This window comes from Carcharhinus amblyrhynchos, chromosome 18 (assembly GCF_965287045.1).
Source record: "Carcharhinus amblyrhynchos chromosome 18, sCarAmb.v2.hapA, whole genome shotgun sequence".
Classification (NCBI taxonomy): Eukaryota; Metazoa; Chordata; class Chondrichthyes; order Carcharhiniformes; family Carcharhinidae; genus Carcharhinus; species Carcharhinus amblyrhynchos.
Genome location: NC_137341.1, coordinates 55,058,595 through 55,072,892, shown reverse-complemented (window position 1 = coordinate 55,072,892; position 14,298 = coordinate 55,058,595). Strand labels below are relative to the sequence as shown.

At 43.2% G+C, this 14,298-nt stretch overlaps 1 protein-coding gene across 1 annotated transcript in view; it reads left to right on the top strand.

Annotated features, from left to right (window-relative positions):
* Positions 1 to 14,021, top strand: part of syt17 (synaptotagmin XVII) — a 71,501-nt gene extending 57,480 nt beyond the window's left edge. Inside the window, exon 8 of the mRNA XM_080206168.1 lies at positions 12,704 to 14,021. Coding sequence (XP_080062294.1) covers positions 12,704 to 12,900 — 197 coding nt within the window. The 3' untranslated portion in view covers positions 12,901 to 14,021. The remainder of the gene's footprint in view (positions 1 to 12,703) is intronic.
* The last annotated feature ends 277 nt before the right edge of the window (positions 14,022 to 14,298 follow it).

Here is a 14,298-nt window from a genome sequence, read left to right as displayed (position 1 = left end):
TCTGAAAGTTTGTGCTACCAGATAAACCTGTTGGACTTTAATCTGGTATATTGAGACTACTTACTGTGCCCACCCCAGTCCAAAGCCAGCATCTCCATCTCTCTGTTACAGAGAGAGAGAGAGACAAGTAGCTGTAATGGGTGACGAGGCAGCGTGGAAGTTCAAACCACACTATTGGTGTCATTCTATATCACACTTTGACCACTTCGCTAATGAACCAACCCCCAGAACGAAATGTGACAGTTATTTGATAACAATGCTTAATATTGGCAAGGCTGAAAGGTCTTTATCTTAATGCAAAGAGTCTTACAGTTAACACCGGTGAATCGAGGGCATTGATTTTAACACAAGGGTGTCTGATATTATTGCTATCACAGAGACATGGGGTTAGGGATGGTGGAATTCTTAAAGTGTATCCAAAGAACAAAGAACAGTACAGCAGAGGAAACAGTCCCTTCGGCCCTCCAAGCCTGTGCCGCTCATTGGTCCAACTAGACCATTTGTTTGTATCCCTCCATTCCCAGTCTGCTCATGTGACTATCCAGATAAGTCTTAAACGATCCCAGCGTGTCTGCCTCCACCACCCTGCTTGGCAGCGCATTCCAGGCCCCCACCACCCTCTGTGTAAAAAATGTCCCTCTGATATCTGAGTTAAACCTCGCCCCCCTCACCTTGAACTTGTGACCCCTTGTGATCATCACCTCTGACCTGGGAAAAAGCTTCCCACTGTTCACCCTATCTATACCCTTCATAATTTTGTACACCTCTATTAGGTCTCCCCTCATTCTCCGTCATTCCAGGGAGAACAACCCCAGTTTACCCAATCTCTCCTCAGTCCAGGAGAGCTTTTTGAGCCAGCATGTAGAAAGCCTTACAAGACAGGAGGTGATACTGGGTCTAATCATAGGGAATGAAGCTGGGCAGATGGTAAAAGTGTCAGTGGGGGAGCATTTTGGTGATAGTGACCATAACTCAGTAAGAATTAAGGTAGCTATGGAAAAGGACAAAGATGGACCTGAAATAAAGTTTTCTAAACTGGGGGAAGGTGGACTTCAATAGGATTAGACAGAATCTGGCCAAAGTGGATTGGGAGCAGCTACTTGTAGGAAAATCCATGACAGAACAGTAGAAGTCAATCAAAAAAGGAAATAGAGAGAATACAAAGCCAACATGTTCCCGCAAAGGTAACGGGTGGGAGCAACAAGTCAAGCGAATCCTGGATGTTGAGGGAAATATAACATTAGATAAGCAAACAAAAGGAAGCTTATGGCAGAGACAGAGGCTGAAGGCAGTGGGTGCGTTAGAGAAGTATAGAAAGTACAGGGGCTTGTTGTACAAAATAAATCAGGAGAGTGAAAAGGGGACATGAAAAATAAAGGAAACTCCCAATATGTTTTATAAGTATGTTAAGGGTAATGAGAGAAAGAGTAATGAGAGAAAGAATAGGGCCTGTCTGACAGCATCTGTGGAGTGAGAATTGAACCAACATTTTGAGTCTGGATGACCCTTTATCAGAGATCTCTATTCTCACTCCACAGCTGCTGTCAGACCTGCTGAGATTTTCCAGCATTGTCTGTTTTTGTTTTGGATTCCAGCATCTGCAGTATTTTGCCTTTATTAAACAGTCGGACTGATGAGGGCCCAACGTGGCAATCTGTGTGTGGAGCCGGGAGATGTACGCGAGGTTTTAAATTAATGCTCTGTATCTGTGTGGAGAAGGAGGATGCGGAGATAGAAATCAGATCAGAGGAACGCACAGCAAAATGGGGAAATAACAATACTGATCTGAACTGTATTTTCTTCCTGGGAGGAGGACTGTGATTTTTCTTTTTATTCATTCATGAGACACTGGCTGGCCAGCATTTATTGACCATCCCTGGTTGCCCTTGGAGGGCAGTTGTGAGTCAACCACATTGCTGTGTCTCTGGAGTCATATGTAGGCCAGACTGGGTAAGGACGGCAGATTTCCTTCTCTAAAGGACATTAGTGAAACGGGTGGGTTTTTCCAACAATTGACAATGGTTTCATGGTCATCAGTAGATTCTTAATTTCAGATATTTTTTACTAAATTAAAACTCCACCATCTGCCTTGGCAGGATTTGAACATTAGGTCTCCAGAACATTAGCTGAGTTTCTGGATTATAGTCCAGCAATAATACCACTAGGCCATCACCTCCCCAATTGAACAGATTAACAGTGAAAGGGAGGAGGTGTTAGTGGTTTTAGCAGACTTAAAGTGGATAAATCCCCAGGCCCAGAGGAAACATATCGCAGGCTGCTGTGTGAGGCAAGGAAGGAGATTTTAGCAGCTCTAACACTAATTTTCAAATCCGCTCTGGCCACAGGAGATGTCATAAGAAGTCTGACAACACCAGGTTTAAGTCCAATTGATTTATTTTTACTGTGTTTACCCCAGTCCAACGCTGGCATCTCCACATCACAGGAGATGTTCCAGAGGGACTGGGGGACAGCGAATGTGATACCATTATTCAAGAAGGGAAGTAGGGAAAAACCAGGAAACTACAGGCCAGTGAATCTAACATCAGTGATCAGGAAAGTACTGGAAAAAATTCTGAGGGACAGAATTAATCTCTGCTTGGAATGACAAGAATTAACGAAGGATAGTCAGCGTGGCTCTGTCAGGGGGAGATGATGTCTTACAAACCACGGGAATCAGTGCTGGGTCCCTTGCTGCTTGTAGTGTATATTAATGATCTAGAAGTGAGTGAGGGAGGTATGATCAGTAAGTTCACAGATGATACGGAAACTGGTTATGTGGTAAATAGTGAGGAGGGAAGTGTTATATTACAGGGGTATATAGACTGGCTGCTCAGGCAGGCAGCACAGAGGCCTGGTTCGATTCCGGCCTTAGGTGACTGTGTGAAGTTTGCACATTCTCCCCATGTCTGCGTGGGTTTCCTTCAGCTTCTCTGGTTTCCTCCCACAGTCCAAAATGTGCAGGTTAGATGGATTGGCCATGCTAAATGCACAGGGTTAGAGGGATAGGATGGAGGGGAGGGTCTGAGTGGGATGCTCTTTTTAAGAATCAGTGCAGAATCAATGGGCCAAATGGCCTTCTTCTGAACTGTAGGGATTCTGTGATTCTATGAAAGATGTGAGGTGATACATTTTGGGAGGACTAACAAGGCAGGGGATACACAATGAACAATAGGACGCACGGAAGGACAGAGAACCAGTGGAAGCACCATAAAATACTCATCTGATCAGAGCTGGAGTACTGTGCACAGTTCAGGTTATCACACTGTGGGAAGGATGTGATTGCACTGGAGAAGGTGCAGAGGAGATTCACCAGGATGCTGCCTGGGATGGAATGTTTCAGCTCTGAAGAGAGGCTGGTTGGGCTGGGGTTGTTTTCCTCGGAGCAGAGAAGGCTGAGGGGGGATCTGATAGAGGTGCAGAAAATTATGAGGGACATAGATAGAGTGGATTGGAAGAAACTTTTCCTGTAGTTGAGAGAGTCAATAACCAGGGGGCAGAGATTTAATGTCAGGGGGTTTAGTGGATACTTGAGGAAAAACCTTTTCACCCAGAGGATGGTGGGAGTCTGGAACTTGCTTCCTGAAAGGGTGGCATTGAAGAAATATTTAGATGAGCACTTGGAACACCAAAGCATACAAGGCTATGGAGCAAGTGCTGGGAAATGGGATTGTTATAGAAAGGTTCTTGATGGCTAGCACAGACACGATGGGCTGAAGAGCCTCTTTCTGTGCTGTAAAACTCTTGACTCTAACAGCTCGAGGAAGTTTGAACTAGTTTTTCTTTCTTGCAGTAAGAATTTTGGATCAGAAATAATTTGTTCAGAAGATGTTACAGTTTTCTATTAACCAACTGATGCTAAATAATTGCCAAAATCTTCTCCATGAGCAACTCTGTTGTGCAATGTTATCTGTTAATGTTATACATTGGAACAGAGTTGAACAGACTGAATTCAGTGTTTGGGTAAGGGAGGGTTTGTGCCAGTTTAATTTCAATTTAGAATTATTAATGTTTACAATGAACAGGATTTGTAAATTTCATCTGCTGTATTAGCTAAGTGGCAAACACACTTATTTCATTACATTTGACAATTTACATCTTCCAAACCTCAGTGTAAATGGAGAAATTGGCTTGGCAACAATCTGTGATTGATTATTTTTTTCTGTTTGAGATGCAAAATGAAATTATGGCTGTGGCTTCCGAGAGCTAAGTGCATTATGGAAAGTGAATCAGCCCCGGCAGAAACCATACAGAAACTGATAGTTCCTATCTCACTTATTTCTAACAGGAACTACACAGGGTAGATGCAGGGAGGATATTCCCGTTGGTGAGGGAGTCCAGAACCAGGGGTCACAGTCTGAGGATTCAGGGTAGACCATTTAGGATGGAGGTGAGGAGACATTTCTTCACCCAGAGAGTAGTGAGCCTGTGGAATTCATTCCCACAGGAAGTAGGTGATGCCAAAATATTGAATGTATTCAAGAGGTGGCTGGATATAGCACTTGGGGTGAATCAAAGGTTATGGGGAGAAAGCAGGATTGGGCTATTGAGTTGGATGATCAGCCATGATCGTAATGAGTAGTAGAACAGGCTCAAAGGGCTGAATGGCCTCCTCCTGCTCCTATCTTCTATGTTTCTATGTTAAATAGTAACCGAAACCTTCACTTTGTTCGTAAAATACCTGTTGTAGGAGGCTGAAAAAGATGAACAGTATTTTTCCTGTAGTGTAATTCCGGTTTTGATTCAGTTGCTAATGCAGTGACACTGGCCTCAAAATGGGATCGTGCTGTGCCTGTTTTCCAGTGGGAAGCAGATGGAAAGAGGTCCAGCTCAGAAGACCAACTTCCTATGTCCACATTATAGTGAATGGCATATTGGTTTGGGCATTGTAGAGGCATTTCCAGCCATGCCTAGGACAAGCTAACGAAAGCCAGCACAGATATTTCGCTTCACAAGTAGCCTGATGCAGTTCTTAATACCTGCACTGCAATTCTGTCTGTGTGCTGAACTCAGCTGGTGCTGGCTTTGCTACATTCAGGGCTATCAGATCGATATCTTGAAAAGTGCTCGCTTGTTTAGAATGTTAAGTTTATTGGTTTAGTTATATTGCAGGTGGAAAAGTGAGCAATAAAGGACTAATTTCAGAATACATCGTTCCCAATCTGTATCTGTGTCACAGATACTGCAATGGAATTCATTCCCACAGGAAGTAGTGCTTTCCCTGTTAACAGTCTGTAGTAGCTGTGTCAGCCCTGTCTAACTTAGTGAGGGGCTGAGTGTCATTGAGGCAAACATTGAGCATGTTGTGATGTGAAAGTGAAATTGGGAAGAATGTTTCTCGAGATGAACATTCTCAAGAAATGCCGATTCCCTCTGAAGTGAACAGGAAAGGTTCTTTTTGTACAGTCTGACAGAGTACTGCCTATTGGTCAGGATGCTCTGGATTCAACACTGCTGAAATTGCCTCTGATTGGATCAGTAACGATGACAGTCAGGTTTAGATTTCATCCAATGATTTGATTGATGAAGGCAGCGTGATGAGCACCTCCTGATATGAAGGATTCTCTAATTGCTGGAAGGCAGTGTGTAGATGCTAAGGGAGTGCAGTCCAGCCTGGTTCTGAGTGTGTGTTTTGTGGGCACCCCCAGTACAATATGGGTGGTCTTTGCTGTGCTCTGAATTTACGGGAGGCACCAACTCTATCTAAAATGTGTGGCCCTATCACCCTGCTGCCTCGCTGTCATTCCAGAGATTGTCACTGAATTTCTCTGCTGCAAAGGACCTGATGAAGTCATGTCCATACAACTCTCTGCTTGATTTTGGAGTTAATAACAATCTGAAATAATCCTGTGTCACAGAAGTTGATGTCAGTGATCAGTGGAGCGTGGCGCAGCTAAATAGGCAACAGCTTACACAGAAGCCCCAGTGTCTCTTTGGTGAAGTGCATTACCTTCTGGAGAACTCTTCAGGGATATTCTAATATAACCTTTGTTGTCTATGGATGGGATTTTCCAGCCGCACGCACCCCAGACTGGAATATCCTGCCAACCTTTGCATGGTCCTGTCCTGCCCCCCATACAGATTCCCATTGCAGGCAGGATGGGAAAACTCTGCCCTCTGTGTTCCCCAGAGGGATAATCCTTATTGGATTACATCATCCTTCACTGGTACCCAATGAGAGAAACCGTACCCACTGATCAGATCCTGTGAGTGCTGGTAGGAGTGGCGAGGGCAGGATACACAAATCCCTCGGTAGGATGATCCTGTGTAGGAAGGAAGTGCAGGTTGTTGTTGAAGATTCACATTTTCCAAGTTTCAGAAATTGAACTCTTCAAGCTTATAACACTTCACTATCACTTTATTTGGGAGATGTGGAGCTGCAAACTCACCCAGAGCGAAACTTGTACAAACCCAGATAAAGGCATGGCTGATTCTGATTGGTTAATATCCTACATAAATCAGAAAACTCAAACTGGGTAGAAAGTACTGCCACTCAATATTCTTTCCTGTTCCGCCGCAGTGTATTCTGGTTCTTCATTCATATCTAGTATATTTTCTGCTAATGTATCTATTTTCTTGTTTATTTTACTCAAATATAAAGATGTGACTCCTCCAGAGGACACATTTCCTCTTTCGGAAGCTCACTCTTGATCAATGAGAGTATCTGAAAATTCTATTTGAAGCACTCAGCCAGTTTTCCCAACAGTTGCAGCAGTGAGTTTCCCTGGGTTCTCCGGTTTCCCCTGGGTTCTCTGGTTTCCCTCCGGGTGCTCCGGTTTCCTCCGGCTGCTCCGGTTTCCCTCCGGCTGCTCCGGTGTTCTCCAGGTACTCTGGTTTCCTCCGGGTGCTCCGGTTTCCCCTGGGTGCTCCGGTTTTCTCTGGGTGTTCCGGTTTCCTCCGGGTTCTCTCGTTTCCCCTCAGTCCAAAGAATGGGTCAGCTGCTTTAGCCAGGCTAAATTGCTCATTAGTGTCCCGGGATAAGTAGGTTAGTGGAATTAGCGGGGTAAATATGTGGGGTTATGGGGATATGGCTTAGGTGGGATTGTTGTCAGAGCAGACTCGATGGGCTGAATGGCCTCCATCTGCACTGTAGGGATTCTGTGATTGAGTGTTTGACATTCTGACCTGTTGGTGTTGAGCTAAGCTCTGTTTGACACCTCCTGACTTTGTGATGACACCAGCTAGTGACACAGAACATCAGTAAATATCACCAGCAATTCACAACCTCCACATGTTAAAAAATCCCCTTCAGATTGCATCTCAAATGTGATTTTTGGTGAATAATGAGAAACTTTATAGCCAGGGCGTAGAGAAAGATCAACTTATTGCAAGGTACGTAGAACAGAGAACATTACAGTGCAGAACAGGCCCTTCGGCCCACGATGTTGCGCCGACCAGTTAAAAAGCAATGACCCTCTAACCTAAACCAATCCCTTTCCACCCATAAACCTATCCACGGATCTCTTAAACGCCCCCAAACTAGGCGCATTTACAACTGCAGCAGGCAGGGCATTCCAATCCCTCACCACCCTCTGGGTAAAGAACCTACCCCTGACATCCGTCCTATAACTACCCCCCCTTAATTTAAAGCTATGCCCCCTCATGCTAGCTTTCTCCATCTGAGGAAAAAGGCTATCACTGTCCACCCTATCTAAACCTCTAATCATCTTATATGTTTCAATAAGGTCCCCTCTTAGCCGCCTTCTTTCTAACGAAAACAACCTCAAATCCCTCAGTCTCTCCTCATAGGACCTTCCCTCCATACCAGGCAACATCCTGGTAAACCTCCTCTGCACCCTCTCCAAAGCCTCCACATCCTTCCTATAATGTGGGGATCAGAACTGTACACAATACTCCAAGTGCGGCCGCACCAGAGTTTTGTACAGTTGCAACATGACGCTGCGGCTCCTAAATTCAATCCCCCTACCAATAAACGCCAAGACACCGTATGCCTTCCTAACAACCTTATCTACTTGATTCCCAACTTTCAGGGATCTATGTACACATACACCTAGGGTTGAATGGGTTGAAGGGTTATGGGGAGAAGGCAGGAAAATGGGGATGAGGAGCATATCAGCCATGATCAAATGGCAGAGTGGACTTGATGGGCTGAATGGCCTCATTCTGCTCCTATATCTTATGAACTGATGAATTGCATTATTTGGAATTCCATCACTGGTGTTAATGTGTATTAAAGGCATCATCTATTTAATGAGCTATTCCTGTAAAACAGTGCCCACAATGCAGTTTAATAATCTCCCCCAGGTCAGTATTGTTTCTCTGTTTGCCAAGAATTCTTATCCACATTCTATATTTAATGGCGCCCAGTCATCAGTTTACCTTCCAGCACTGGTAATATGCAGGAATGCACCTCCTTGACCAGCTCCCTTTATTGACAGAAACATCTCAGGATGTGAAGAATTGTTGGTGAAACCCCATGTCTTGCCTCATGGACATTTATTAAATCAAAGACCACTGGCATTGGATTGTCCGTTCATGTTTTAAAACTTTATACTGTATTAACCTCTCAGACAAACTAAAATGAACTTTGGTACAGGGACCTTATCAATTGATGGAATGGTGAAAGTGACACAGTGGTTGGCATGGCTGCCTCACTGCACCAGGGACCCGGGTTTGATTCTTGGCTCGGGTCACCGTCTGCGTGACGTTTGCACATTCTCCCCATGTCTGTGTGGGTTTCCTCCGGATGCTCCGGTTTCCTCCCACAGTCCAAAAGACGTGCTGGTTAGAGTGCGTTGACCATGCTAAATTCTCCCTCAGTGTACCCGAGCAGACACTGGAGCGTGGCGACTCAAGGATTTTCATAGTAACTTCATTGCAGTGTTAATGTAAGTGTACTTGTAACTAAAAAATAAAATTGAAATTGAGAGTGACTTTATTTCCTAGGACAAAATAACAAAATGAGTTTCAGGTTAAATAACAATTTTTATAATAATATAATTCAATATTTTTCTGTTTTTTGAAGCTGGTTTCTGATGTGTGTTATTAAATATCCCATTGATAATATCTCACCTGGATTGGTATGAATCACAACCTCCTTAAGCCTCGGGCTGTTCTCGTTGCTTACCCGTCAGTTTTGACCTAGTTTGTGATGAAGTGACATGGGATTAATTTATCCAATCAGTATTCCATCAATATAATCAATTCTTTAGCAGCAGCCAATGAGATTAATGTAGCTGATTCCCTCTAGACTTCAGAAATCATTAACAAAATAATAGCTCCACAGCAATGTGATCGAATCTTAACCTGCCCTCTCCAATGGTGAAGGAAAATCACTCAGTTCAAGAGCAATTAGGGAGGGGCAGCAAACACTGGTCTTGCCCGTGACACCCACAGCCCAGGAAATACAAATTAAATCAATAAATGATTGGGTAATTTGTGGCAATGTTTCACCCGCATCTCAGATTGTTGGCTGATTCACACAGTCAATTAAACTCACTAACGTTAATCTGCCTGGGATTCTGTGCCAGTGTCTTATCGGACCAGTGCAAAGCGTGTGACCAGCAGATACGGGAACAGTTATTCAATGTACGTGCCACTCAAATTGACATAAAATGCAGTTTTGCTCCTGACACCAGGATGTTAAAAGAAAGAAAGTTGCTTTTCAATTTGATTATTAATTAAATTGTGAAACTACTTTCCTTGGAATTCAAATAAACTAAATGCTGACAATGTGAAATACAAATGGAAAATGTTGTATGGAATTTATATTCCTTAATATTAATATCAATTTCACTTAAGGCAGTTCATGGTCTTGTGTGTATTTTGTGATCTAGACAGAAATGAACACTGTAGCAGTGAATGTAAAGAGACAGATAGGAGGTCAGAGTGCAGCTGAGCTCAGGATGGTGATAGATCTCACCAAGCAAGGGGTTAGAAGTGAAACTGTACTGTCCTAACGATAGATTTACTCAGACTTATTGAATGGTCAACATCAGGACATTGTGGATTGTAGCCCCACAGCACAAAAGCATCAGTGTCTTTTCGATAGGCTGAATGGCCTCTTCTGCACTGTAGTGTTTCTATAAACTAGGCTGGCATTTCAGTGTAGTTGAGGAAGTGCTGATGGGGGGATTTTCAGATGAGATGTGAATCTCTCTGTGCATTCAGATGGATTTAAACAATTGTATGAAGCTGTTCAGAAAGGAGCAGAGGAATCCTCTCAGTGAGCTACCCTCCAGCCACCAAAACCCAGAATATTTATCTCATTGTTCTTTGTGCTTTAATTGACTGCTGCATTTCCCCAATTGACATCACAATTCAACAAGAAGTTCATTGGCTCTGAAAAACTTTGCGATAAATTGAAAAGATGAAAGGCATTAAATAATGCAAAATAATTAAAGTTTCTGATGGATTACAGTGCTGTTCAGGCTGAGTGGTGGCACAGTGGTTAGCACTGCTGCCTCACAGTGCCAGGGACCCGGGGCAGCATGGTGGCACAGTGGTTAGCACTGCTGCCTCACAGTGCCAGGGACCCGGGGCAGCACAGTGGCACAGTGGTTAGCACTGCTGCCTCACAGTGCCAGGGACCTGGGGCAGCACGGTGGCACAGTGGTTAGCACTGCTGCCTCACAGTGCCAGGGACCCGGGGCAGCATGGTGGCACAGTGGTTAGCACTGCTGCCTCACAGTGCCAGGGACCCGGGGCAGCACAGTGGCACAGTGGTTAGCACTGCTGCCTCACAGTGCCAGGGACCTGGGGCAGCACGGTGGCACAGTGGTTAGCACTGCTACCTCACAGTGCCAGGGACCTGGGTTTGATACAGCACTGATCAGGCTCACTCTCAGATTGCTGTATGTCTTACTTTAAACTTATTGTTCATTGATCCTTGCAGTAATGTGGAGATGCCAGCATTGGATTGGGGTGGGCACGGTAACTATTCTTACAACATCAGGGTGAAACAATTCCTGCACTCACCTGATGAAGGAGCGGTGCTCCGAAAGTTCGTGCTACCAAATAAATGAACCTATTGACTTTAACCTGGTGTTGTGAGACTACTTACTGATCCTTGCAATGATTTAGACTGGATATCTGAAACTGAATAACAGCAATGCTGCCTTTATTCACAGCTCTTGTGCTTTAGGGTGAATTCCTTATCTTCACTTGCACGTTAGTGTCTGATCTGTGAAACATTACAAAACATGTCGTCACAAAGCTGCATTTCAAAATTAAACCTGCTGAGGGCAGCAGAGGTTTTATTGCTGCTGGATTTTATTTTATTTCGCTGTGACTGGAGCCTTTAAACCTTTCCCTTTAAAATATTTACCAATCATCCCATTACGAGCTCCTGTTTATTTAGGAACCGACCAATTTATTTTCATTTGGGATTCAGTCCAATATCGATGTATAATACCCGGCTTCAACACAGCGCAGGGGTGGGGCGGGAGGTGGTAAAACTAACAACGCACTGGAATAGCAGATCTTTCATAAAAAATAACTCAAACGGTTTCACTTTTACTCTCAATGGTGACTCTTTAGTGTTTATTTTAAATATTTAAATTCTCCACACCTGAACAACATATTTCCTTGTTTAAAATTTGGACAAGCAACTTAATCCAAGGCTCCTGTAGCTTTACCTTTATCTACTCCTTGGGGAATCTGTAAAACTATCTTGGACAGCGGCACAGTGGGTTAGCACTGCTGCCTCACAGCACCAGGGACCGGCGTTCGATTCCAACTTTGGGTGTCTGTGTGGAGTTTGCACACTCTCCCCGTGTCTGTGTGGGTTTCCTCCTGGTGCTCCGGTTTCCTCCTACACTCTGAAAGATGTGCAGGTTAGGTGTATCGGCTGTGCTAAATTGTCCCTTAGTGCAGGGGGATTAGCAGAGTAACTGTGGGGTTAAGGGTTTAAGTCCTGGGTGGGATTGTGATCAGTGCAGACTCGATGGGCTGAATGGCCTCCTTCTGCTCTGTAGGGATTCTATGAATAAACCTGATGTGAGAGAATCCTAAGCACACAGTCACTCATTAACATTCAACGCTGTTTAATATTACCTGTTTTAAATATCATTGATGATGTGTCATTTAAGTAAAGTTTGTAAATGCACAATGGGTTAAAGTGAATCGGATAATAATCCTTGAGAAATGTAAATCCAGAAAGATTCATTTTCCGTGCAATGAATTTCCCACAATATCACCGGTGTTTCAGAGTGCAGGTAAATAAAGTGTAGCTAAAGTCTGTAATAGTTTGCAATTCCTTTAAGGTGGTAAATAGTGAACATCTTTGACGATTCCTATATTTGGAAATGAAATTCCAGCTGGAGCTGCTAATCTGATAAACCTGCAAATGGCAGGAATTCAGATCAATATTATTTCACTGAAAATCTTTAGCAGTGATGAGATAATTGCATTTTTACAAGATAAAATTGACCTAATTAAAGAACAGTGGCAAATCCTACAATCAATATTGACAGTTGCACTGAGTGAGAATTCCGTGTGGTTCCTTCACAGAACCGTCTGGGGCTGTATCAGAAGGAATACACAGTGGAGTTTGTGGCTGGAACTGTATCACTTTGCCCGCTCCAAAATCGGGGTGAATGAGGCTCACAGAACGATATTCTCCGTTGGCCTCTGGCGGGCGAGGTGGTAGAATTCCGGCCTGTGTGTGTTTTTGTAAGCTCCGGATTATGTTGGTGTGTGTCTGCAGTTTTGTGTGATTTACACTAACTGTCCACTTCCTTTCTAGTCTATGGTCACAACATGAAAAGCAGCAATGATTTCGTTGGTCGAATTGTCATCGGTCAGTATTCCACGGGTGCACCAGAGTCCAATCACTGGCGCCGTCTGTTGAACGTACACCGGACCTCGTCGGAGCAATGGCACAGCTTGCGTTCGCGTGCTGAATGCGACCGCGTCTCCTCGGCATCGCTGGAAGTAACGTGATGGTATCCCCCTCGCCTCCCACCACTAGCTGAAGAAGGGGCAGCATCCACTGGTGTTTCCTGACCAAGGGAAACACTTCCTTGACTTTGTCTCTGACTTGTAAACTCTGCAGCATTAAACAAATATCAACCCATTTTGGAGCATTAACAAAAGAATTCATCCAGAACCATCTTGTTAACGCGCTGTGATACACACACACACACACACACCACAAACAGAGGAAATAACTGATTTCAGGTGAAGTTAGCTGCTGCCCCCCAATATAAAGATCAATGTGAGCTTCCTTGGTGTAAATGGTGAAATAGTTTAAATTTGAATTTTATTGGTGGTGTTTATGGAACCATCAATATTTGAAGGATTACTGTTATATGGAAATGGCTGTAATTATCCTTAGTGCTGTAGGTCATTCCACCGTGTTTATCAATAGTCAAAACCTGCAATCGATAGATTATCGATACATTAGATAGGTATTTGAGCACAATATTGCTGTAATGAGAGCTGAGAAACTGTTCCATAAATTGTGCAGAACAGCCGTGAACACTTGTATCTCCAGTGTCAGGATATTTGGTAGAATGATATATAGAAACAACATATTATCCAGATAGTCTTGTGTGATTGGTATACAGTATCTGAGTCCTTAGCTAGAATGATGTATGGCTGTAATCCTTGTTCCAGTCGGAAAGTTGCCAGTAATAAGCTACTGCCATCTGTGTTTTAATAGATGCTTCACAATTTTAGGGCAGATTGTTTTGGTTTAAAGTATATATTCAAATAAAGCAAATGTAGATTTTGTCATTCCATTGCCGTTGATGAAGAAATGACTTGTGCCCATTATGAGCCAGATAGAAAACCGAATAATGGGAATGGCACAGAGAGATTGTATTATTATAATATTCAGGAATGAAAAGTCCCTTCCTATATGGGTATCACAGATGTAATATACATGTTCAGTGTAATGTACTTGCAGATAGGCTGTGAATGAGTTCTAATGAAAAGTAAACTTTATATTGCCAATATATTCCTTTGAAATTGGTGAAGTATTTTAACATGTATCTATACATATAGAAAACTATTTAAAAGTGTACAAATCCAAAAGTGGTAATTTTTAGTGATTCCATTCTGGAATGTAATGCTTTTGGCCACTTTTAAAAGTGCGCATATTTGTATATGCATACGTGTACAATAATAAAATGACTGGAACAATCCATCAATTACTCATCCTTCAAGTTAAACCTGATCCTGTGTTAAATAATCAAGAAATAAAGTTCATTTGGAATTGACAAAATACCATTTCAGAATGAAAAATACACTCAAGTGTTTCCATAAACTTTAAGCAGGAGCAGAGTTGTGAGATGAGTGCAAGAGATGATTCTGAAAGGGGTAGAATTTGCCATCTTG